This window comes from Muntiacus reevesi, chromosome 16, assembly GCF_963930625.1.
Source record: "Muntiacus reevesi chromosome 16, mMunRee1.1, whole genome shotgun sequence".
NCBI lineage: Eukaryota > Metazoa > Chordata > Mammalia > Artiodactyla > Cervidae > Muntiacus > Muntiacus reevesi.
In genome coordinates, this window is record NC_089264.1 from 43,492,391 (window position 1) to 43,518,574 (window position 26,184).

At 41.1% G+C, this 26,184-nt stretch overlaps 1 protein-coding gene across 14 annotated transcripts in view; it reads left to right on the forward strand.

Annotated features, from left to right (window-relative positions):
- The window catches only part of RBPJ (recombination signal binding protein for immunoglobulin kappa J region), a 230,795-nt gene that overhangs the window by 108,724 nt on the left and 95,887 nt on the right, over nt 1-26,184 (forward strand). For 3 of the 14 annotated variants that reach the window (XM_065907083.1, XM_065907075.1, XM_065907082.1), the window contains exons 1-2: nt 12,704-12,778; nt 14,263-14,411. The exons of 3 other annotated variants lie outside the window; for them this stretch is intronic. Coding sequence is in view for 1 of the 11 variants with exons in the window: in XM_065907073.1 (XP_065763145.1) it covers nt 12,759-12,778 (20 nt within the window). In the remaining 10 variants the exon portion in view is untranslated. Of the gene's footprint in view, nt 1-12,525; nt 12,547-12,670; nt 12,779-13,102; nt 13,629-14,262; nt 14,412-24,911; nt 25,130-26,184 lie in introns of those variants that run through there. 8 more of the 14 variants (XM_065907076.1, XM_065907084.1, XM_065907077.1 and 5 more) reach the window with 7 other exon arrangements.

The window sequence follows — 26,184 nt, forward strand, 5'->3', positions numbered from 1 at the left end:
TATCAGATAAATGTTTTGCAACATTCTCTCCCATTCTATGGGGTGTTTTTTTCACCTTCTCGAGAGTGTGCTTTGAAGTACAGAAGTTTAATTTTAATGAAGAACAATTTATTTTTGTTGCTGTTCTTGTGCTTGTTGGTGTCATATCTAAGAAACCATTGCTAATCCAAGTTCATGAAGATATATCCTTTCCTTTAAGAGTTTTATGGTTTTAGTTTTTACATTTAAGTCTATGATCCATTTTAAGGTAATTGGAATATATGTTGTGAAGTTTAGAACCCAAGTTCATTATTTTGCATGTGGATAGCCAGTTGTTCCAGCACCATTTGTTGAAGGCTATTTTTTCCCCACTGAACTGTTTTCGTACTCTTGATGGAAATCAACTGATCACACATGTGAGGGTTTATGTGTAGACTCTGAATGCTACTCCATTGAACTATATTTCTACCTTATACATGCACCACACAGCCTTGATTACTACAGTCTTATAGTGAGTTTTGAAAGGGGGAAGCATAACTGCTCCACCTCTGTTTTTCTTTGCCAAGATTGGTTTGGCTATTCTGGGTTCCTTAAATCTTCATATGAATTTTAGGAACAACTTGTCCATTTCTGCAAACTGTACAGTTGGGATTTTGATAGTGATTTTGTTGATTCTATAGATCAAATTCAATCCATGAACATGGATTCCCATTTACTTATTTAGATCTTTAAAATTATCTTTTAACAATATTTTATAGTTTTCAGAGTAGAAGAACAGCTTTCCTTCTGTTAAATTTACTCCTAAGTATTTTACTCTTTTTAATGCTAATGGAATCTGTCTCAATTGATTTTTTTTTTATATTCTTTACTGTCTGTCAATCATTTTAAAATATTTTATTTTATTTATTTGGCTGTGCCAGGTCTTGGCATATGGTATCTAGTTCCCTGACCAGAGAACTGACCCAGGCTCCCTGCATTGAGAGCACAGAGTCTTTGCTTCTAGACTACCAGAGAAGTCCCAAAAAGACAACTGATTTTTGAATACTGACTTTGTATCCAGCAAACTTGCTAAACTTACATAGCAAGTGCAAATGTATATAGCAAAAAGGATTAGGTCTAATGCATTTTTAGTGGAATCCTTAAAATTCTCTCTATATACAATGCTATCATTTGCAAATAGAGACATTTTTCATCCTTCTTTTCAACCTGGATACCCTTTATTTAATTTTCTTGCCAAATTGCTTGGGTAGCATCTCCAGTACAAGGTTGAATACAAGTGATTCTAATGGAAATCTTTGTCTTCTTACTCATGTTAGTGGGAGAATATCAATCTTTTCTGTTTAAAAATGACATTGATTCTGGATTTTTCATAGATGCCTTTAGCAGGTTGAGGAAGCTCCCTTCTATTTCTGCTTTGTTCAGTGTTTGCTAGAATTCTGTTGAGCATTTCTGTGTTTATATTTAGGGGTCCATAGGCTTCTTTTCTTGTGATGTCCTTGGTGAATTATTTTTTAAAATAATATAGCAAAAAAATTCACAAGAGTATTAGGTCTTCTCTCTGCCTCAGCTACCTATCCTTAGCCACTCACTGTTACTAGTTTATATGACTGATTTACATATATATATATGTAATATTACTGGCTTTTAAAACATAAATCTTACTGCATTCTTTAGAACTTATATTTTTATAAATAATTTTTAAAATTATAATCTGATACTCTGAGTATTCAGTTCAGTTCAGTCGCTCAGTCGTGTCTGAATCTTTGTGACCCCATGAATCGGAGCACGCCAGGCCTCCCTGTCCATCACCAACTCCTGGAGTTTACCCAAACGCATGTCCATTGAGTCAGTGATGCCATCCAACCATCTCGTCCTCTGTCGTCCCCTTCTCCTCTGAGTATATGACACAATATATTCTCTAACAGGTTGTAATAATATAATGATTTAAATTTCTGTATCAAAAAAGCCCAAACAAACCTCTCAAGCTTAAATTCTAGAAGTGTAACTTGTACAAGTGATGCTCTCTGAGTCTCATCACTCGGAGAGCCTACCTGTGTCTTTCTCCTGAGGACTGACTGAGACAGTGTTTGTCAGAAGGCTTGGGATGGTGTAGACTTAATAATATTATTGGCATTTCACAAACTGCATATCACAGTACCCCTTTAAACAGAATGCGGCTCTGCTGCATGTTAGATTGGCATATGACTTTTAAAAAATCCTCTGTTTTATAAAACTGAGTACTTCTGTATGTAATCTGTTTTTCAGAAGTTTTCTTTCAGTTCTTAAGTCCTTTTCTTTGGCCTAGATTCTGTGATTTGTTTCCTATTTTGGAAACTTGGAAAGTACCATGCAAATAAAGATATAGCCTTGCTAGTTAAAAATAAAATACTTAGTGTTTGCTGGTGAAGGAAAATATGATGCTATGTAGGTAAAACTGCATGATGAAAATCAGATTCACATTTCATAAGAACATTTCTGGAGAACTTTAGACCTGAAAAAGCAAGAGCCAAATGTTCCTCCCAAACGATAGTTTAAAACTCTCACTGAAGTCAGAAGTAATTCTGAGGGTAGAATTTAAGCCAAGGGTTTTGAAAGCTGGGAGAAAGGGGGGGAAAAAAAAGCATGCATAAATTTCCAAATCTTCTCAAAGTACTTAGATGGGAGGCAATTTGCAGCTATGATCTTGAGAAATGTTTTTTTCCACTAGTGGGATACTATATTAGTAACACCTTGATACAATTTATTTTATCTTCCACAGAAAGCTAATCACAGTAGAATTTTGTTAAATAACCATTTAAGGGAAAAAAAAGTACCCGTAGGACAATACCAGTTGGAATATGGGAATCCCCCAGGCTCTTCTTTCCATAGAATTCTCCAGGCATGAATACTGGAGTTTCATTCCCTTCTCCAGGGGATCTTCTCAACCCAGGGACAAACCTGGGTCTCCTGCATTGCGGGCAGATTCTTTACCATCTGAGCCTCCAGGGAAGCCCCAATATGTAACTTGTTAAGGATTCCTTTACATACAGTTTCTTTAATGCATTTTAGAAATTAAATACATCATTATGACACTGAGATGAAACTTTTCTATTTCTTCTATTGCACTGAATTACATTTTTACTCAATAGTTATTGATAGCTTACTTAAAAATTATCTTTTTTTCCCCTGCAGTCATTTCACAAGGTTTCTCCTTTAATTCCCATTTGTTGACATAGTGACAATTAAATTTTTTAAATTAATTAAAATAAAAAATATCAACATACTGACATAATGACGATTTTTAAAGTGACAATGTACAACTCTCATTATGATGTTCACGGGGATTCTCCACTGTCTTTGATAGCTGTCTTTGACAGAGCTAGGTATTTCACAAGATGGTAATTGTCTGGTATCTTTCACTATTTGTCAGTGGTTGTTGAGTAGACTGTTTCCAAAGTTGATCTTCTTGGTCCTTAGTCTATTTTGGACAAGGGTGCTAGCCACAAAGGTCATATCTGCAAGCTGATACTTATCATTACACTATCTCTGACACAGAACAACACAGATACAAAGAATAAACCCTTTGAGTAGGCTTTCTTTGAAAAACTTATAAAGGTCATTTATGCCTCAGGTTAATAGTAACTCAGGCCAGGGGAGAAAATGTAGGGGTCTTTTTCTGCCCTATTGATTTGCTATAAAACCATACTCAAATTTTTACAAATAAATGTGCCAATCCAAATAAATACAATAAACTTATTTAAAGATAATGCTTGCCATTTAATTATCAATGTAATTACCTGATTTGATCTGTGCAACAAATCTCTAAGGCAGAGAGTCTTAGTCCATCTAATAGAAAAGAAAATTGAGCGTTGTCATGGGTGGTAGAATTTCCTAAAGAAACAGCATTTACTGAGTACTTACTATGTCCCCAGTTATTTCATGTAATATCTCAAATAATTTTCAAAATAGTTGTAAGCCATAGGTTTTACATTCCTCATTTGCACATAAGGAAAGGTTAGCTAGCTTGCCCAAAGTTAGCTAGCTGGCTAGTGGTGGAGGTAGGAATCAATGACAGAGTTAGTCCAAAGCTTTTTTCCTTTCTAACCCAGCTGTTTTGCTAATTATGACTCTTCAACATTGATTCAACATGGAATAAAAAAACCACAATATATGATATATAACAAAGCGGAACATTGAGAAAATCAAAACTCAAATACATTCTTTATACACAGGTAACTGTGGCTTAGCTGGTAAGGAATCCATCTGGAGTGCGGGAGACCTGGGTTTGATCCCTGGGTTGGGAAGATCCCCTGGAGAAGGGAAAGGCTACCTACTCCAGTACTGACCTGGAGAATTCCATGGACTGTATAGTCCACGGGGTCACAGAGATGGACATGATTGAGCGACTTTCACTTTCACTTTTCACAATTCAGTTCAGTTCAGTTCAGTCGCTCAGTTGTGTCTGACTTTGCGACCCCATGGACTGCAGCATGCCAGGCTTCCCTGTCCATCACCAACTCCCGGAGCTTACTCAAACTCATGTCCATTGAGTCAGTGATACCATCCAACCATCTCATCCTCTGTCAGCCCCTTCTTCTCCCTCCTTCAATCTTTCCCAGCATCAGGGTCTTTTCCAGTGACTCAGTTCTTTGTTTGCATCTGGAGGCCAATAGAGTTGCAAAGAGTTGGACATGACTGAGCAACTTTCACAACTAGAATTTTACAAATCATATAGTGTGTTAATTTTTGTGTAGTTTTTTTTCTTCTTTTCTTTTTATTTACTTACTTGACTATGTGAGGTCTTAGTTGTGGCATGTGGGATCTTTAGTTGCAGCATGTGGCATCCAGTTTCCTGACCAGGGATCAAACCTGTATTGGAGCGTGGATGCTTAGCCAGTGGACCACCAGGGAAGTCCCTGTATAGATAGTGTTTACTTGTTTTATCTTGTTTATATTATAAAAAGAAAATTATATGACTTGTACACATTCTTCTTACCAAAGGTATATTTGATTCCATTTGCATATCACATCATTAGAGTAAATGGTTTATAATTTTTCTTCTTTCACTTTCTTGAAGTGCTGCATATGTTCAGCTTTGTTTTGGGTGAAAGCATGCTAAGTCACTTTAGTCATGTCTGGGACTCTTTGTGACCCTTTGGACTGTAGCCTGCCAGGCTCCTTGTCCATGGGATTCTCCACCAGGCAAGAATACTGGAGTGGTGGCCACGCCCTCCTCAAGCTTTGCTTTCAGTTCAGTTCGGTTCAGTCACTCAGTCAGACCTAAAAAGAAAGAAAAAAGAAATCAAATTCTCAGGGCCAAAGAATCCTATTTAAAATCAAACACAATTGGAAAGCAAAGGGTAAATATTTATTTTTGTTTCTCAAGTTCACCTTCCTGAAGCCTGCTCTATGACTCACTTTCAGTGATGTCTTTATTTCTTTTAATTCTAGAATTAGAGTTTATTTTCCTTATAGACCTGCATAGTGTTTAAGGAAAATAAACTTTTCCAATCTCATATACATTTTATTAACCTTAACTAGCACACAGTAGGAAATGAAAGGGGTACTTTCATTAAAAAGGGAGGCATCAGGATGAATGAAAACCATGAGTTAAGAGACTTTTGTGAAGTAAAAGGCTTTCAGTTTCTAACAAGTTATCAGGAAAATTTTCTTAGGCTCACAGCCACTCCACAATCTGATCACATCAAGACCTGCTTTACATCCTCAGAGGCTCTTGTTGGCCATCTACAGCAGGTTTCTTAACCTTTTTGGACATGTGACTCTTTTAGAAATTAAATAATAATGACATTGCCATATCTGAATGGGTATGATAAAGAAATGAATTAACATCAATCTGGACAAAATCATCTCTATGTTTAGCTGTTTTAACACTGATTCTTGAAGCATTAAAGACATTTTGATATGCTTCACAAGAATTTTCATGAGATGAAGGCATTTTATGCATTTATTAAATAAAAAATAACACTGATAAAAATGAACACTACTATAGCAACTATGTTACAGGTATCTTTCCATGTGCTTTCAACAGAACTAACACTTTGAATCGTCATGACAACCCTATGAATTAGCTGCTATTCTCTATTTTACAGGCAAGGAAACTGAGGTATTGGTAGGTTAAATAGCTTGCCTCAGGTTCTACAGTTGGAACCCAAGCAATGTGGCACTAGAACAAGTATTCTCCATCATGGGGCTGCCTAGTAAAATTTTCAGTGTCTGGTGTGTCTCATTAATATGAGTTGATGTAACTTAACCTTAGAATGAAAGCAATGTTGAAAGGTCTGTTATGTTTAAACCATCAGAGCAAAACAAGATCCCTTCACAAATGTGCTCATCTCGTTGCCACTATTTGCCTCACGTATCTACCGGATATATACTGGTGCTGTGCTGTGCAGTGGTCAGTATTTCAGTCGACCCCATGGACTGCAGCCGGCCAGGTTCCTCTGTACATGGGGATTCTCCAGGCAAGAGTACTGGAGTGGGTTCATGCCCTCCTCCAGGGGGATATATACTGAAGCCCCCAAACTTATTCTTCTTAATATTTAAATATTTCATTTATTGTTTTTAACCAAGGAACTATATGTCACTGCTCCCTTTAATGTGAAACTCCTGAAGAAAGGTTACATCTAACTCCTACAACAAAGATTCTCAAAGTTTGATTCGTGGACAATGTGCATCAGAATCCCTGACCAGTCTTCTTAGAAACGCCTATTCCTGGGCTCCAGCACAGATTTACTTATTCAGCGTCTTAGGGAGTGGAACCCACCAACTTGTGAGGACCACCTTTTTACCAGGTCGTTCTAGTTACCCTGCCTAGGTTGTCTACCCCCGCTTCTACAGGCACCACCTGGAGTTCCCCTGAATACAAGATGCTCTTTCACACCTCAGAGCCTGAACATGCTGTTTCCTGTGCTTCTTATGCTTCCTCCTCTTACTGTCTTCTGAACTCCCACTCCACTAAGATTTAGTTCAAAAGTCATCTCTGCAAGGTTTCCCTGGGCCCATCAGGCAAATGTTAGGTGCTTCTTCCTCTGTACCCCAATGCCATTAAACTCATGCCTCCACCCTAAAATTACCGTGCAACTGGTCTATGTACTCTGTTATCTGGGGCGTCCCCTGAAGTCTCTGTACTACCCATCTTTGTAAACCACAAAAGATGATATCTGACATGGAGTGGTAGGGACTCTGAACTTGCTGCTTGAATGGACTCAATGTTACCAGATGATCGGGATTAAGTCCTGACAGTTCTGCAGTTCTTAATTCTACTGAGATGGTATTATCATATACATCACTTCTTTTAGAAAATAATTTTCTTTTTTTTAGAAATAATTTTCTTTTTTTTTAGAAAATAATTTTCTAGCAGTTGGGAAAAAGAAAACACTTTGATCATTTTTTTGTTGTTGCACATTTATTCCCTTTCATCCTCCCCTTTTAAAATGTTTTATATTTTGAAAAAAAATATGTGTGCTTCTACAAAATTCAAAGGTTCCAAGATAAGCCACCTCTCCACCTATATCCTCCAACAGTTGAGTTCCTTATAGCGAAGCAGTCATTATTAGTTTCTCGTGTATCCTTCTAGAACCCTTTTAGATACATACAGGCAAATAAGTATTATTTACCTATCATTATTTTGCACCTTGTTTTTTTAAACTTTGTGATCCTTCCATATAATTACATAAAAAGCACCCTCTGCTTATTAATAAATGCATACTATTTGAGTCTATGAATATATATATATATTTAATAAATAAGACACCTCTTGATTGACCTTTAGATTATTATGGTATTCTCTACCATCACTAATGCTACACTATGAAAGTGAAAGTGAAATTCACTCAGTTGTGTTCAACTGTTTGTGACCCCATGGACGAGTCCATGGAATTCTCTAGGCCAGAATACTGGAGTAGGTAGCCTTTCCCTTCTCCAGGGGATCTTCCCAACCCAGGGATCGAACCCAGGTCTCCCACACTGCAGGCAGATTCTTTACCAGCTGAGCCACAAGGGAAGACCAATGCTACACAATATGTACAGGTAATTTCACAAATGTGAGTATATTCATAGGACAGATTTCTAGAAACAGAGTTGTAGGATTAATAGGTAGAGATAAGTTTTATCAAAATGGTTTTCATAAAGATTATGATTCCCAGGTGGTGCTAGTGGTAAAGAACCCGCCTGCCAATGCAGGTTAGATATGACATGTCTGTTTGATTCCTGGGTTGGGAAGATCCTCTGGAGAAGGGAATGGCAATCCACTCTAGTATTCTTACCTGGAGAATCCCACGGACAGAGGAACCTGGTGGGATACAGTTCACAGGGTCGCACAGAGTCGGATGCGACTGAAGTGACTAAGCACAGCATACCCATTTTCACTCCACTAGCAACAGATGAGAATGCCTGTTTCTTTACATCCTGCCAATAACGTTTTCTTTCCTGGTGGTGGTGGTGGTGGTTTAGTCGCTAAGTTGTGTCCGACTCTTGCAGCCCCATGGACTGTAGCCTGCCAGGCTCCTCTATCCATGGGATTCTCCAGGCAAGAATACTGAAGTGGGTTGCCAAGATCTCCAGGAGATCTTCCTGACCCAGGAATTAAACCTGGGTCTCCTGCATTGCAGGCAGATTCTTTACTGACTGAGCTATGAGGGAAGCTAAAATGCAGAGTAAAGGAAACACTTCAGGTAAGTGTAGGCGCACCTACTGGCCTAACTCAGGAGTAAGAATTGTTTTTTTGCAAAAAGTTAACAGAGGTGTTTGCTCTATAGGCCTTCCCCAGGCAAGATGGCAGTGGGGTATTCACTACTGACCTAGCCTCGATATTCTTTTGAAGCCTAGAAGGCTTAGTGAGTCTTCAGAATATTTCTAATCTATTCTAGCAGTGGAAGACATCCTGTTCACTCTAAAAATACTTACTGAGCATCTATCCTGCAGCAGGCATTGTTCTGATGGCCAAGGTATGAACAATAAGCAAAATAGACTAAAGTCCCTGCTCATGTTAAGATTAGAATGGGGGGAGGTAGGCAGCTAACAGACACAATACACAGATCTGATGTATGGCATGTTAGTTTACAATAGGACCATGGGAAAAATAAAGAAGGAGGGAATAGGGAGTAAGAAGTAAGTATGTTACTTTTGTGAAGGGAGGTCATGGAAGGGCTCGCTGAGAAGGTGACATTTAAGCAAAGACCTGAAAGCAGTAAAGGAAGGATCTATAAGGCATCTAGGGAAAAGAGCAAAGATAGGAGTTGAGGGTGCGCCTGGTGCATCCCAGGAACACAAGGAATGATGCTAGTTGGGGCTCAATGAGCAAGGGGAAGAGATGAGGTTGAGGTATGGGGTTTGGGTAGTAGGCCTCATAGGAAAGTAGGAAAGCCATTGGAGAGTTCTAGAGAGTTACACTGAATTGTCTACTGAAAACAGACTGAGAAAAGGCAAAATGGATGAAGGCAGAACCAGTTATTAGACTTCCTGGACAACAGTTGAGAAATGAAATGGGTTAGACTGGGACGGTTGCCATAGAGGTGTGGATGTGTTTGGACTGTGAGTCTATTCTGAAGGTGGAGCCAGTAAGATTTTGTTAGGTTGAATGTTGGATGTGAGAAGGAAAGGAAATGAGAATGACTCCAGGGTTCTTGGCTTAAATGGAAGGATGGAATATCATTTACCAGGACGGGGAAGAACACAGGTATTAGGGTGAATGGGAGTGTAATTTGAGTTACCATGGTTACTGTGACTTTCTGTGGCTAGGGCTCTTAGATGGCAATGGTTCCAGATCAGATGAATAGCCTAGACCAGACCATGACTGTAATGCCTTCTTGGGATAAAGGCTTGATTCCTTTGAAGGAATGTGTGCCCATGGGCACTGTTCTCTTGAAGCAAGCCTAATCCAAATTAGCTTTGCATTGAGATACCGCATTAAAGATTCTTAAATTTTCTCTTTCCTTTTGTGAACTACTTAATCAAACAAATAGGCAAATGTGCATGCACACACACAACTAATAACCTTGAAAACAATTAAAAAACTTGGATTTCTTGTCCACGGTATAACTAGCAGAATATGAACTCTGTATTAGAGGAGTCGCTGTTTTCCCAAATTCAAAAACTCAATTTAATTTTTCATTTGCGGGTCTACGATGTCATCAAGACACCAGTTCTGAGATAATGCCAGGCTAGACAGAAACCACACGAAGACAATATCAAAAGTGCCTGATTGAAGAATCTCAAAAGGAATTTACTAGACAAACAATCCAAAAGGAAGGAATGCACTTAAGAGTTGTGACTAAAGCACCTGATAAAATGATATCCAAAATTCGATATTCGAAATGAATATTTCAACAAACACATAAAAAGGTGAAGGAAAGCAAAACCAGTAAGTCATATAACTGGAGAAAAGGAAAAAAAAAAAAAAAAAAGGGGAACAGAAACTAATACATAGGGATTACTTCAAAAGGCAAAAAGAGGTTAGACTCTGCGACCTCATGGACTGCAGCCCTCCAGGCTCCTCTGTCCAAGGGATTCTCCAGGCAAGAACTCTGTAGTGGGCAGCTATTCTCTTCTCCAGGGGCATTTCCCGACCCAGGGATCCAACGGGGGTCTCCTGCATTGCAGGCTGATTCTTTACCGTCTGAGCTAGCAGGGAAGTCTAAAAAAGATTAACGGGAAGCAAATTTTTAAATGCGTCCTTGAATGGGAGGCGAAATCTATACAAGTGTACAACGTCAGAGCACAGAGAGCAGCACTTTTTCCCTAGCTAACAAGCAAGACCAGCGGGTACCTCAGACAGAAAACACCCAACTGCTATCAGAGAGTAGCTAAGGGAATCCAAACTTGTTTTAAAGCAAGTGAAGTGGTGGCCAGACTGGGTGACTCAGAGGCATGACTCAAACGCGACATTGGGGGCTGTCAGCTCCCGGAGGCCGGGGGCGCGGCGTCAAACACATTTTAGGAAAGTACCAGGCGCGTGGAGGGCGACAGGAAACCTCCCCGGGGAGCGGCCTAGGGCTCCTCCTGCCCTCGAGTCTGACCTCTTACCATCCGCACCAGGAGGAGTTTCTAATCTCCAGGTTTCCCCTTCTTTTAGAATCCGCCCCTCCACCACCCCCACTTTCCTTCCACAAAGCGTCACGCGGCCTGTGTGTGCGAGACGTCGGGCCCCTCCCAGCCGCCCTCCGCCCTGCGCTCCCCGCCACGCGCCCCCCAGCCCCGCCTCCTCAGCGAGCCGCTCCCTTCCCACCCCGCCCGCCGCCCGGGCACGCGCGGCACGAACAGCGCTGGGAGCTGCACTAGACAAACACCTGTCCCGCCTGGGCCCCGCGAGATTTGGGGCAAAGGCATAGACAACAGTGGGCGCGTTCTCGCGAGGTTTAAGAAATTTCCCACGGCCCGTGTTGTGTCTGAATCGAGTAGTGGAAGGCGGTGGGAAGGAGGTGTAGCGTGAGACGGGGCTGCCCGCATTGGGCACATGCGCAGTGCCGCTCGCGCGTGCCGCGCCAATCCTGCAGCGCCTTCAGCAGGTTTCGGGCTGTGGATTCCAGTACTCCGGGTTTTGGGGCTCCCTGCGGAGGCAGTGCTGGATCTGGGAATCTCTAGGAATTGAAAGGGCAAAGCGGGGAAGGTGGGGGGAGGAGATAGGGGGTGCTGCAGGTTGGGAGGGCGGGTAAAGAGTTCTGCACCTTTCTTGTATGCCCAGACGGGCCAAATTTGCTCGGCGGCTTCCCGGTTTAGGTCGCCTGAGATACACTTAGGGGAGCGAGCTGTGTCCTCCACTCTGCCAGGCCCACGGGAGGACCTTGTCAGAGTCTGTCCCCATATACCACCCGGGTTCACACACGTCTTGGGTCTGCGATGAGGTCCTGGGGAGGTTTACGCGACAGGTAGCTCCCTGCCCAAGTAGAACCTCTGAGTTATGTGCTGGCTGGGGCAGTGGTGGCTTTCAATTACAGTACAGTTTTCACCTCTGGAGAAAGCTTCGCAGCGCCCCGGCGTCTGTATGCAAGGTGGACACAGCAGTGATGACTTTGCCAGAGGCCTTGGCCTGACCTTATTTCACACCCAAGGAGAAGAAAGCTAAGGCAGTAGAGTTCAACCTCAAAAAAGTTTTTCATATACAGAGATCTGGTGGCTCGGACCACGTTGTAACCTTGTCTGTCTGCTACCCAGGGGGTCGAATGAACTAAGTTCCTGGTTTGTTACTCCTCCGAACTCCAGGCATCTTTGTAGTTCCAGTACCTAACGCAGACATGACCATAAAGAAGGCGTCCAATGAACGTGTGAATGAATGAAAAGGGCTGGGAACTAAAGAGAGCGGGAAGCCACTTGGAAAACACCCATTTGAGGAGGTGTTTCATCTAGGCCTGTGAAACGCGGCAGATTTTCCCAGGACCCCTCCTCTCTATCCTGGGCTCCGCCTCCTGACCCCTCCATTCCCCGTCCCCCTGTAATCCCCTCCGGTTTTCCTCAGTCTCCACGTACGTCCCTCAGGGCGCGTCCCAAAACCCGGATAACCGGAGCGCTCCCTATGGACCAGATGGAGGGTTCGCCTGCGGAGGAGCCGCCTGCGCATGCTCCATCGCTTGGGTAGGTTTCCAGGGAAGGCAGCGAGCTGGATCCCCTAAGCTGTTGGCGGCGCGAGGCGTCTGGCTCTTTGCGGCTGCTGCGAGGGGAAAAGGAGCGCGGGGGCTGGGTGGAATCGAGGAGTGAGGAAAAAGGGAAGGGGCGGGGGAGAGGGACCAGGGAAGGCGTCGGGGGAATCTCGCGAGGGTTGGAGTTTTGGCGAGAGTTTGTGGAAGATGGCGCCTGTTGTGACAGGGTAAGTCTTGGGGAATCCGAGCGCAGGGAACCGGGAAAGTTGCGGGCGTCCAGCACCCCGCGGCTGGCGGCGGGTTCGAGGGCCGCGGCACGCTTGGCGTCCGGGAGCCGCGGGGGCGGTGTCGCGTGCGCCGAGCGCGGCGGCGGCGGCGTGTGGCCGTGCGCTGCCCGCTCTGCGCCGCCGTGGCTCGGGCTCCGGCGCGTGAGGGCGGGCGGCGGCGGCGGCGGCGAGGCCGGCGGGTGCGGGCGTGAGTGCGGCCGGGAGCGCGGGGTGTGCGGCCGGGAGCGCGGGGCCCGCGGGCGCCGTGCCCGCCGCGCGCCTTCCGCGCCGCCGCTCGCCGGCCCTGCCTCCCAGCCCCGCGCAGCTTTGTTCCTCGGGGCCGTCGTCGCCGTCTCGCCGGGCTAGTGCCCCCGGTCCCGTGCGCTTTGTCTTTCTCCGTTGCCCCCCGCTACTCTTTACCCCCGGCCCTTTGTTTCGCCGCCCTGGGCGCTTTGTCCGACCCGTCGCGCCCCGCATCCTTTCTCCTTCCCTCAGCTGTCCTTCCTCCCGGACCCCTTTGTTGTCCCCCTCTCTATTAGGTAGCTTAGTGACCTGCCTCAGCCCAGGCACCAGATTTCTATCTTTCAGTTTTTATTGCTGTATTTCTTTGGAGCGTTTCCCTCTCACCTTTCTGGTTGGTCCGTGATTACCCCCGGAGGCTTTGTCTCCCCCATCCAGTGGCTTATTTGCTTGGCACCCCTTTCACCTCCCATCATCGGTTGATTTATCCACTACCTACGGTGTTTGTCGGCTGAACTGTCTCAGCCCCGGGGACTCCATCTGGTGTTTCTACGAGAAGACAGACCCTACGGTTTGTTGTTGTTTTTGTGGGTCTCAGAGATGCGTGCGGATACTTAAGTTTCCTCCTTGGCGCTCCTCCTCTCCGGCACCCTTTTCTCTCGGGATTGCGTGCACACCTCCCTACCACCCCTTTCTCTCGGGATTACAATATCTGCAGTTTTCTTCGCGGTCTCTTTAGGCGCCTGGTTGTTTTTGCTTGAAAACTTAATTGAAAACACTAGAAAAAGATCTTGGTCTCTTGATTATTGCCCCCCCCCCCCCCCGCGCCCGCCCGCCCCAAGGTTTCTGACGGCCTAGGCCAAGGGCGACTGTCGTAGCTTTGCATCTGGATTAACTGAGGGTGTTGTAGAGGCGCAAGGTGTATTTTTTTGTTGATACGTGAGAATACTTTCAGTTTTCATGTTGGATATTCCTTTGGTGTGTGTATAGCAGTTGAGTGCATTTTGGTGTTGAAAAACTTGTGAATGCTGGGGTGGAGAATTTCAGCATTTTCAAGAGTCTAGATTTAGAGTTCAGTTATTTTACCAGGAACTCCCACTTTGCAAGGGAAAAGGGAGGGAATTTTGCTGCTTTGGAATTTGATACAACTGTTTTACCTTTTCTTAATTTTTAGATAGTTTACAGTTATGTGCTTTTGCCTCTAGATTTATGACAGCCCTTCTGCCTCATCTTTGAAGTTGAAATGAGGAAAGCGTTTAAGAGTGCTGTTTGGGTTGATGAATACTGCTTCTAGAATCTTGTGGAATGCATTCATCAAATTCCGTTAAAAGACATTTAAGTGATAATCTTTAAGGTAAAAGGGCTTCTAGTGTTAAAAGAGCTTTAATTTGTTCAGAGTGCTTATTGTTATGGAAATATTAAAAGCTTGGAGTTTTGTGTGGGAGTTGGGGGAAGGTGGTCTGGTGTACTTAAATGTTGCCTAAATATTCTGGTGCCTGATATAATAGGTATTAGATTTTGCGATGTTACTAGACTGAATATATTGTTCAGAACGGTGTCCCCCCCACTAGTTGATCATTACTTTAGAAGATATGTTGTCTGTAAAATCATTTGGAGTGTCTTTTCATTTATAAACCATGAGAAGTGCTACTAGTAGAGGATGTACAAGTATGAGGAATATTGGTGCTGTGGAAAGCATTTTTTTAAGGCCGTGATTAGAATTAGTTTGAATTAGTTTAATTTTAATTAACTGAAAATCACCTTTCATAATTGATACGTGAGGCATGTGTGAAAATTTGCAGTCTGGGTTCCATGAGTGGATTCCACCAACAATCATTTTGTCTTCTTTATTTGTTCCTAGTGCAAACTCATTCTTTTGAAAGTAAAATCTTGAGCACACACTGTTGTTTTCTGACTGCAAGCAAAGTGTAAATGCCTTGTATTAATGAAAGGTATTTTGCTCTGACTTGTGCAGATAAGAATGAGAACACAAACATAAAAGCAACTTTAAAAAATCAAGTTGTGTTTTTTTGTTTCTAAATTGTGTGAGACCTTTATTCGTGACCAAATAAAACAGCACCTTTATTAAATTATATCAAACAGTATATTTGGAAACATACAGCATGAGTTGTGATTGGGAAATTTTCAGATTATTGACTATTAAAGCTTTAAATGTATTGTGCATGCAAATTGCAGATGGGTCTGTAGAGTATATTTTCAGGAAAAAGTATGAGAGACCCACTTAGACTATTTTCACAACTATTCTAACATACGGTTTTTAAATAAGTTTAAAACTTACCTGTGGTTCTATTCCAGCAGATTTCTACAAGTATCTTAAGTGGCTAAGATAATAATTTGGGGAGAGGGGAAGCCACTCTTGCCGGCTGTAATTCATTAAATAATCTTTGCCACTCTTTTTTTTTTTTTTTTCTTTGCCACTCTTGATGGACAAAGTATTAGGGAGGAAATGGTATTTGAAAGTTTTTGCAAATCTTAATTGTAGTATGCAGTCATTTTTAAAGATGTATCTTAAAAACCTAGGACTTTGCTTTAAAACATGATTTTATATTTTGCTTCCTCCTAATACGAAATCTAATGTTATTTCAACTAGGGGCAGTATTTTCTCATGGATTGACTAAAAGTTGTTATTTTTGGCATCTGGTTTTGTGATTATTTCCAAGTTACTCTGCTTCCCCTGGGCCAATTTCCTAACTATGTAGTAAAATGGGAATTGTAGTAACTTGCCACATCACATATGCATAGGACTGCTGTGCTTTAGGATTTGCAGAAAGCATCTTTGGATGAAAGGGGTGGCTAAAAATCTAGGAATTCTTCCTGAAATAAGAATTGGACTTCCCTGGTGGCTCAGACGGTAAAGTGTCTGCCTACAATGCGGGAGACCTGGGTTCAGTCCCTGGGTTGGGAAGATCTCTTGGAGAAGGAAATGGCAACCCACTCCAGTATTCTTGCCTGGAAAATCCCATGGATGGAGAAGCCTGGTAGGCTACAGTCCATGGGGTCACAAAGAGTCAGACTTGGATGAGCGACTTCACTTTCACACTGAAATAAGCTGATGTGAAGTATGTCATATTTTATAGAAAATCACGTAGAAGGTTATGAACTAAGTTCTTGGGAAATCACAGTGGTGATAGAATGAAAACCCCTTGAATATGTACTATAGTTTGGGTAGTAAAATCGATTCTTTTTTTTTAAAAGGGACATGGATAAGTAAAACAAATTACAAGGTGGTGTGTGTATGTGTGTGTTGTGTAAGAGACTGAAGATCTGTCAGATTCAAATGTAATAGCATTTAAAATTGTAGGATGCTTTTCCTCTGTTGATTTGTTTTCTGCACGTAGTAATTTTTTAAAATGGTAGCACAAAATGTTTTCACTAGACTAGACCAGAATGTTAATAGTAACAACTAATTTTCAGTATACCTGATATATTTTTTAATGCTTTGTCATTTACTCTCAATATTGTCCAACAAGCAGGACCTTAATTTTGGACTTGACCTTTGGCCTAGGAAAGTCTTGCATTTGGGAGACACTGTAGATATTTATTGAACAAACAAAACCTGTTGCTTCTCTGTTCCTGGTAGGTGATGTCACGTCCCATTAGTTCTGCAAACCAGGTGTTCTCTCTAAAACTAATCCTTTACATTTAATCACTAAGAACTGATAATTTTCTCTCCTGAAAAACTCTTGAATCTGTCTCTTTCATCCTCACTGCGACAGTTCATGCTGTCATCGTTCTCACCTGTCTTACTATAGACATTGCGGCTTTCTCTTTCTGCTTGTAGACGCACCCTCTGTGTCCAACTTACACATAGTCTTTCTGAAGAGTGAATCTGATCACTTCACTCCTTAGTTTAAAAACCTTTCAATGGCTCCCCCTAGCAGCTTTCGTTAAGAGAGGCAGCTGAGTGCAGAGTTTATGAGCTCACTTTTATGATTTAATCTGAACTGGGTTCCTATTTTGTCTGCCACAACCTCAGTAAGATTGACAAGCGATTTCACCTCTCCTTGCCTCCTCCATGAGTTGCAGGGTAATTATTCTTAGTTCAGTAGGTTGCTGTGAAAAGTAAATGCAAGAAAACATTTTAGGATGCTTGGTACAAAGCAGGTGCTCAAAAAAATGTTAGGATGGCATGTAGGTCCTCTATAATTATTTCATTTACCTTTTCTTCAGTGGGACTGTTTGCCTTTCTGTCCCTTCATATTCAATTCTCCAGCTATATTTAAGAATTTGGAGTTCCTTGCTTGGGCTCAGTTAGCAGTTTAATATATCCATGTGCTTGACAAGTGCTGGTGTTAGTAGATTTGGGTCTGAGGATATTCTAACTGGATTCACCAGGCTGGGTTCAGTGCCTCTGCATGTATTCTTAAAGAACCAGGTGTAATTCATTTGTAAGTGTCATACTGAATTGTAATTGTCTATCATACTTTAAGACTGTTGGTTACCTGATGGCAGATAACACAAGTTTTTTTCTTAATATATGCTTATACTCAAAAGAGTGTCTAGAACATGATGGGGCTCAGTAAAAAGTTTTTTGAACAAGAAACTTGGAGGACTTTGAAGCCTTGATACAACATAGTTCGTGTAAGCAGAATTTGATGTGTACAGGGAATATGTTGATTCTGTAAGGAACTTAGCTGCTGAAATACCCAAAGGAATTGATATTTTCAGCTGAAGGCAGCCCATAGCCCCTGAGAACACTGCAGTACAATTCTTAGGCAAAAGCTCCTTTGGATTATTAGAAAATAGTGTATTGTTTGTACAAACTGACAGGCTTACATATCGTATTTTGTTTTTTTGTATAGTTGACTATTCAGTGCTTCTCACAAGTTTACATTATTTTTAATTGTTTTAAATACTTCTTATATGCATAGGGACATATATTAAACCTTAAGACTCTGTAGACTGCTTTTTTGGGCATCCATGTCCTTGAGCCAAATAAGTTGATAATCTTCAGGAATACTCAGGCTTTGTAGACAAATTACTCACAGATAATTTCTCCAAGCTTCAGGTTCTATCTCTATAAAATAACGAATGATATTTTTTGTTGTATTTATCTGCCAGGCACACTTTCTATCAAGTAAGGTAAAATATGCGTCAGATAAAACAGTGTATGTGTAAGTAATTTGTAAATTGTAAAGTTCTGTGTACGAATGCTTTAATTGTAGTAATCAGTTTCTTTTGGTAACCTTTTGCAGTCAGGATTCAAGATGAACCTTTTTATCTTGCAACCTGTGGTTTGTGGGTCATGTTTTAGAAAGGAGCAGTGTATTTAGTGTTGAGGACCACAGTCCTTGGAATATGTTCCTTGGTACTTTGAGCAGACGTATTTGGTACATTATTGCTTGACCATGCATGTTATCCTGGAGTCATCCCCAGTTTTTTTGGGTCTGCTTCTTGTTGCTCTAGTCTCTGCTTGAACAGCCATAATGATGAAGGAATGTTGAATGTCCGATTGCTACCATCTCTCACACCCTGCCGACAGTTCTGGATGCCCTGTAGGCCTGGCACAACATCATGATATCGTTTATGCCTCATTAGGCCTGCTTCTGCTTCAGGAAGTGAAATGATAACCTAATGGTGTGAAAAGGGTAATGCATTTCCTGAACACAGTTTACTACTGGGGAAAAAAACAAGTATTCGGGGCACTCTGGCTTGGTTTGTATAATTGTTTGTAATTAGTTACCTGTATAAATGTTTGTGTAGGTTTGTTGTGTTTAGACAGTGCAGAGTGATAAGCATGACAACTGTTCAGTCGGGTTTTAAGTTCATGACAGTTTTGGGAATATTGAAATTATTTAAGTTTACAAAAGCAAAAAGAAATTACTGCTTCTTAGGTATCCTAAGTTGCAGAAGGCTTGCAGTGAAAATGCTGCACTAGTTGGATGTGAGATGGAATACACTTGACAATCAAGTTGACCCTTTTGAATTCCCCACACATGCTTTCTTTTCTATATTCAATATTTTTAACTTAGCTCTAGAACTAATGTTTTTTGTGTATGTGTTAGTTAGATTTATAAATGAATAAGAATTTTTTTCTCAGTTTATATAACTAGGAAAAATGTTTATTGATTTGAAGTGAAAGTTGCTCAGTAGTGTCTGACTCTTTGCCACCCCATAGACTATACAGTCCATGGAATTCTCCAGGCCAGAATACTGGAGTGGGTAGCCTTTCCCTTCTCCAGGGGATCTTCCCAATCCAGGGATCGAACCCAGGTCTCTCACATTGCAGGTGGATTCTTTACCAGCTGAGCCACAAGGGAAACCCAAGAATACTGGAGTGGGTAGCCTATCCCTTCTCCAGCGGATCTTCCCAACCGAGGAATCGAACCGGGGTCTCCTGTGTTGCAGGCGGATTCTTTGTCAACTGAGCTGTGAGGGAACCATAGCTTTGTGAAACCCTATTTTTTTAAATTACATGATAAAGATCGTATTATATAACTGCAATATTAGTTGCCTTATAAAATAGGGAATCAGTGTTACAGATTTTTTTATTATTATAAATAACTTCTTTTGTAACAGAGGTATATTCTCTTTTTAGAAAAGTGCTGATGCACTAAGATCTTGCTTTATTTTTCCAGCATACTTTTTTTTTTTTGACTGTGCTGCATGGCTTGTGGGATCTTAGTTCCCTCATCAGGGATCAAACCTGTTTCTCAGCAGTGAAAGTGCTGAGTCCTCTAACAACTAGACCACCAGGGAATTGCTTTTTTTTTTCTTTTTTAAATGGAACTTTTTTTTTTTTAGGATAGTTTTAGGTTCAGCAAAATTGAGGGGACTATTTCCCGTGTACTTCTTGCCCCCACACAAATCACCTCTATTATCAGTATCCCCCAATAAAGCAGTGTATTTGTTATAATTGATGAATTTACATTGACACGTTATATCTCCCCAAATCCATAGTTTACAGTGCAGTTCACTGTACACTGGGGTACATTCTGTAGGTTTGGACAAGTGCGTGTGTGTGTGTGTGCATGCTCAGTCATGTCCAACTCTTTGTGACCCCATGGGTTGTAGCTTGCCAGGCTCCTCTGTCCATGGGATTATCCCACAGGGATCCTGGAGTGCATTGCTATTTCCTCCTCCAGGGGATCTTCCCAACCCGGGGATTGAACCTGTATCTCCTGTGGCTCCTGCATTGGCAGGCAGATATTTTACCACCGAGCCACCTGGAAGCCCTTGGACAAATATACGTGCAAATGTATCTCCCGTGTAGTAGCATACAGAGTAGTTTCATTGCCCTGTAAAACCCTTTGTGCCCTGCCTCTCCAATTTTCTCTTCTTCCCTTATCCCATCGTGGCAACCACTGAACTTTTTATTGTCTCCATAGTGTCCAGCATACTTTTTCAAATCATTTAACTTTTGGTTTGAATATGAGGAAATTTTTCATGCAAAAAATTATATAGTTCTGTACTGAGCTCCTGATCTACCCACTAACTGGAGAAAGTGAAAGTCACTCAGTCTGTGTCTGACTGTTTGTGACCCCATGGAATATATGGTCCATGGAATTCTCCAGGCCAGGATACTGGAGTGGGTAGCCTTTTCCTTCTCCAGGGGATCTACTGAAACCTAGCTATCTGAGTATTTACAAATGGGAAAGTTTGAGTGAGGTGAACAGGTATAAGAGCACCTACAGAACTGAGAGCCTGGAAAAAAAAAGAACTGAGAGTCTGTTTTCATCAGCTTTTAAGTAAATACTGAGTATTTTTGCATACTTTTGTAACATTTGACATCTTTCTGCAAGTATGTAAATATATCTGTATTATCTTTTTTCTCTGTCTATATCCATTTATCTAATCTATCAGTAAGCTTCATAAGAACTGGATCAGTATTTTACTTATGTTGCATAATTGTGAAGCAGCAACTGCTATTGGTTAGATTGTACAATACTTGCCGAATGAACAGGACTTGAGTGGATTTAGTAAAATATAATACTTGCCACTAGGTGGCACTTAGTTTAAGTGATAAATAAAGCTGACTTTCAGCTAGATTGGTTTTTCTGTGTAGAGCCCACTGATAAAATGACCCCCTGGATTCATTCACGTTCAGCTCTCTGCCAGTTTTGTACTGTACTTACTGAAGTGGGATATGAAACATATAGCAGATAGAAACCTAACTTAGAATGTTGAAAAACAGGAAGTGTAATGGCATTAGAGTATGTCCCTTGAAATGAAGCTGAAGTGAAGCTTAGTAAAATTGACAGATGATCAAATTTCCCACTGCTGAGTGTATTTAAAGTGAAGTCTTAGATTTTAGGCCTTGTTTTTTCTTAAGAATTTGTGGATCATTTTAAAGAAGATTGGGAATTAGTTTCTTCTTGGATTTAATGAAAGATGATGGCGAAGTGTGGTCTGTAGGGATACCAGACTACGATTCTATATCCTCTTATTTATATTCTGGTACGTTGTCCTCTTCTTGTTGTGGAATAACATGATAGAAAGTAACTGCATCCTGTGTGACAAAAATTGTTAAATCCATTAGGTTCAGAAAACTTCAGATCTGGAAAAGACTTTGTTAATCATATGTTCTAAAGTAGTTACTCACTGAAATGTAGGCACAGATTAAATAATTTACCCGTAGCTAATGGCTGAGACACATTGAGTACCTGAGCTGAGTCTAGTTTTTGGGTGCGGGGAGAGATTTATGCTGGTCTTTTATTCTTTTGTGTTTATGTCACTCTGCTGCCTTTTGAAGTTACATTCACTTTGTTTTTTTAAAATACTTTTCTCCCCCTGTTTTTGTGGGCTTAGATGAAGAATACAAATCTCGCAGCCCCAGGCCTGGGAGTGCTGCTGCCAGTTTGCTTCACAGACAATCAGCTCTAAGCCTTTCCCCTTTGCTGTTTTTCTGTTCTTTATCTTGTACTGTATTTTGACTGACCAAGGTGGCCACATACTTGTTCTCACTGCACATCTCCTCAGCCACTCTGCTCCAGTTGCCCCTGTGCAAGAACTGCCTGGATTCACTTAGCCCCTGGTTCACTCCAGTCTCTGCTTCTTACCTCCTTAGCTTCTTAGTTCTGCCACTTGGCACTCAATTGCAACTGGCTTTTTCCAAAACTTCTGGAAGAGAAAATGGCACGAGAGGAGATAGAGGAAAAAGAAGACTGTCATAGGGAAGGAGACCACAACTTGAAATTGTATACTGAAAGATGAGCTTGTTTATAAATTTGATGATTTTCATACAGTGATTTTTCTAGTGTATTTATTCCAAGATAATATAACTTTCTTGATTGCTCAGATGCTAGGTCGTGTCCGACTCCTGCAACCCCATGGACTGTAGCCTGCCAGCCTCCTCTGTTCATGGAATTTTCCAGGCAAGAATACTGGAGTGGATAGCCATTTGCTTCTCTAGGAGATCTTCTCTACCCAGGGATCGGATCAAACCTGGGTCTCCTGCGTTACAGGCAGATTCTTTAGTAACCAAGCCACCAGGGAGGCCCCTCTTGACTGTGGAATTCATTGAATCTGTTGTCTATCACCTCTTCTTATCCAAATGACAAGGAAGTGAATTAAATCTATTTCAGCATTCCAAAGATAGTAGTGATAGTTTTGGTTTGGTGGTTTACTTGTAGCTTATAGTAATGAGTGTCATTATTTGATTTAAATGGATAGTGCTGAATTAATGGAGGTTGTTGCTTCACTGTTATAATGTTGGAAAGAAAAAAGAAAAACCCTAGACAGTTACAGCTTTCAAAGACTATTTCATAATTATTGATAAACAAGTCACATTTCATTCTGGCTTTCCTCTATGCTACAGTGTGATGGGTACATTTTAATACAGAATTTAGTGGCATGTTATTCCTTTAAACTTGTTTCTTAGCTGTAAGTCCTTGACATTGTCAGTTGGAAAATTAAATCTTTTAAATTACATTAGAATTTAAATTCATATAGTAGCTTAGGTGTGCTGTTGATTTATTTTTTCATTTCATTTTACTCTGTTTCTACAATTATTGCAGAGAAGTGACTATCCTGATGTGGAAGTTTTTCTTAAGTGCTAGTTAATTTCATCTGTAAACACCTTGATTATTTCTCTTGATAAAATAGTATGTTTGTTTTAAGAAATTCAAAAGTTACTTGAATATGTCGTGTAAAGTAAGCCACTGTAGTCTTCCACTAGGAAATTAGCTACTGTTATCAACTGGGAGCATATTCTTAAACTTTGTTTTAAATGGAAATGCTAACATTCTGTATTTAAAATGTCATTAGTTTAGCAATCATAATTTTTTTTTAAGCAAACTATTTAAGGGGATTAGGGAACTGACATTCTGGTTGAATGTCTACTGAGAACTACACTATGAAAGGAGATGGTATCTCCATTTTATAGATAAGTCTGAGGGTCAGGGATTTAGTGATTTAACCTAAGCTCACTTAGCCTTCCTTTTTCCTTGCCACTGCCCTAGCCTGTACTCAGAGAGCTTTTGTGTATCTCTCCACCTAAATGTTAATCATTTGAAAACTTCCAAGCTCTCTATTAGATGGCAAGACAGTCCCAGATATAAGTAAGGCTAATACAAGGCTTAGGAGATTATTATATCCTTCTCTATTACAATACTTCAAAAATAAATCTATATTTTTGACTAGTGTTTGAACTCAAAAGGTTCTCTGAAGTTGCATCATTTGTCTATAAGTAAAATTTTGTATAATTTAAAAAATAATCTTGTCGGATACTCCTGGGATGAAGTTAAATCAGTTAAATCCTCTTTCCCGAATTTGTGTTTTTAGTTTTTATCCATCATCTTACTCCTTTTCCGCCTAGACACCAATTTTCAAGTCATTTAATTATTTTGTATACACATTATATGGTTTTGGACAAGTTATATAATTGTGTTGTAATTTAAGTTTCCCCAGTTGTAAAATGGGGAGTATATCTCAGAATTCTTGTGAGGATCTCACGCATGTATGCAAACAGGCTCCCAGACTCAGCTGTTCTCTAAGAATTACTTACTGCTGATTTCCTTTCGTACATTTCTTTCAAGCCACTGCTTTACCGCTTATTTTTATATCCTTCTTTTTGTTACATGTTAAAATCTGATTTTTCATCCCAGGTCATCAATAAATAGCCCTACAACTGGCTCCCAAAATCTGGTTTTATTTTTCTGCATCCTTTGTTTTTTTGTTGGCCGTGATGTCTTTGTTCTTGACTATTAAGACCCTGTGTTAACTCTTGCACATTCCGTCTTTTCCGCCTGCTCCATCTTGAGTCTTAAATGTTGCAGTTGCAGTCTTTTTCTTCCCTTGCTTTATCTATTCTCTGGCTTTTTCTCATCACCTCAGATGTTTAGATCTGTATTTCTAAAACTACTACTAGTTGTTCTGTAGGCCAGCCAAATTTGTTTTTTCCAAAACAACATGTTTTTTCCTCCCACCTAGACCTGTTATAGCATCCTGTAAAATGGGCTTGTTGTTATTTAGTCGCTAAATTGAGTCTGACTCTTTTGCAACTCTGTGGACTGTAGCCCTGTGTCCATGGGATTTCTCAGGCAAGAATACTGGAGTGGATTGCTATTTCCCTCTCCAGGGAATCTTTCCGAACCCAGGGATCAAACCCAAGTCTCCTGTGTCTCCTGCATTGCAGGTGGCTTCTTTTACCGCTGAGCTGTTTTATATTCTGGGCTCTCCTTTCCTTGCTCACTGCCATGGTTTTATTCTCCAGGCCAGTTACGTCTCCTGGTTGGACCGCTGTCACAACCTTGTCAGCTCCTTCCCCTGCACCCCCCGAATTGCTTCCTTCTTTAATCTGTGGCTTTTGGTAGTTCATTACTGTACACCTGTTGATATTGGGGGTCTGTGGGGTTACCTGGTAACCTAATTTTTTTCTAAATGTTGTCCACAGGTTTTAATTTTGTTGTCTGAGTGCTTTTTATGTGGAAAGGCTGAAAAACTAAGCTGATGACACCACCATCCTGAAATCCTGTGTTGAGTTTTTTAAAAAGATTCATTTAGACAAATACATATTACTTGTAAACAAAGATCAACATAGTACAGTGAATAAGATAGTTCCACTGCACACCTAAATCCCAACTCCCAGAGATATGCACTGCTTACAGTGGGGTGAGTATACTTTCAAACTTATGGGCCAACTCTCTACTTGTGCCTTAGATCCCTTGCTTTCTCAGCTACTCTGTGACATTGGCTAGCTCTCTGGCCTTCCTGCTGGTCTCAAATTTTACCGTTCTAGTGAAGCTGCTTTTTCTCATCTGTACTCCCCGCTAGTTCCTATTTCTCTCTTTCATACTTTGAAACAAACTTTGTATGAGGAGTTCTTTCTATCTCCAGTTACTCTTACTCCATTTCCCCTAAACCTTTTTAAAGCCAGGCTTTTGTCTGGACCACGTCAGCAAAATTGTTCTTGTCATGGTAGCCAGTTCCCTCCACACAGGTGAATGTGCAGTCCCCCGCCCTCAGTGTCATTTGACTTGACTTGATCAGTGGCATTTGACGTCTTGTTCAAACTTTTTTTTTTCTTTGACTTCTAGGATACCACACTTCTGGTTTTCCACCTCACTGGCACCTTTTTTTTTTTTTAATCTCCTTTATAGTGCTTTTTCATTTTACTGCATTTATCCTACTTTTTATTCCACATTTTATTCTCTTTCCCTGTTTTATTTTACTCACTGGCATGTATCACCTTCTAACAATGTGTGTTATTTGCTTTTTACTTCATTTCTCTTCCCCACTGGAATATAGTGGGTACGCAAGTTTGTCGAATGACTGAATAAATGAAGTGTTCTAACAGCATCACTGTTTGAATGTGCTTTCGTTTTCTCATTAATTTTAAAGTCCTACTTTTACTATTGTATGTTATACTTAAAAAAATTTTATAGGCCCCCTGGTATAAATACAGATCCATCTAATATGGAGCCTGGTAGGCTGCAGTCTATGGGATCGCTAAGAGTTGGGCACGACTGAGCGACTTCACTTTCCCTTTTCACTTTCATGCATTGGAGAAGGAAATGGCAACCCACTCCAGTGTTCTTGCCTGGAGAAGCCCAGGGGTGGCGGAGCCTGGTGGGCTGCCGTCTGTGGGGTCGCGCAGAGTTGGACACAACCGAAGCGCCTCCGCAGCAGCAGCAGCAGCTTTAAGCTCTGTTTTGGGGGGATTTGTC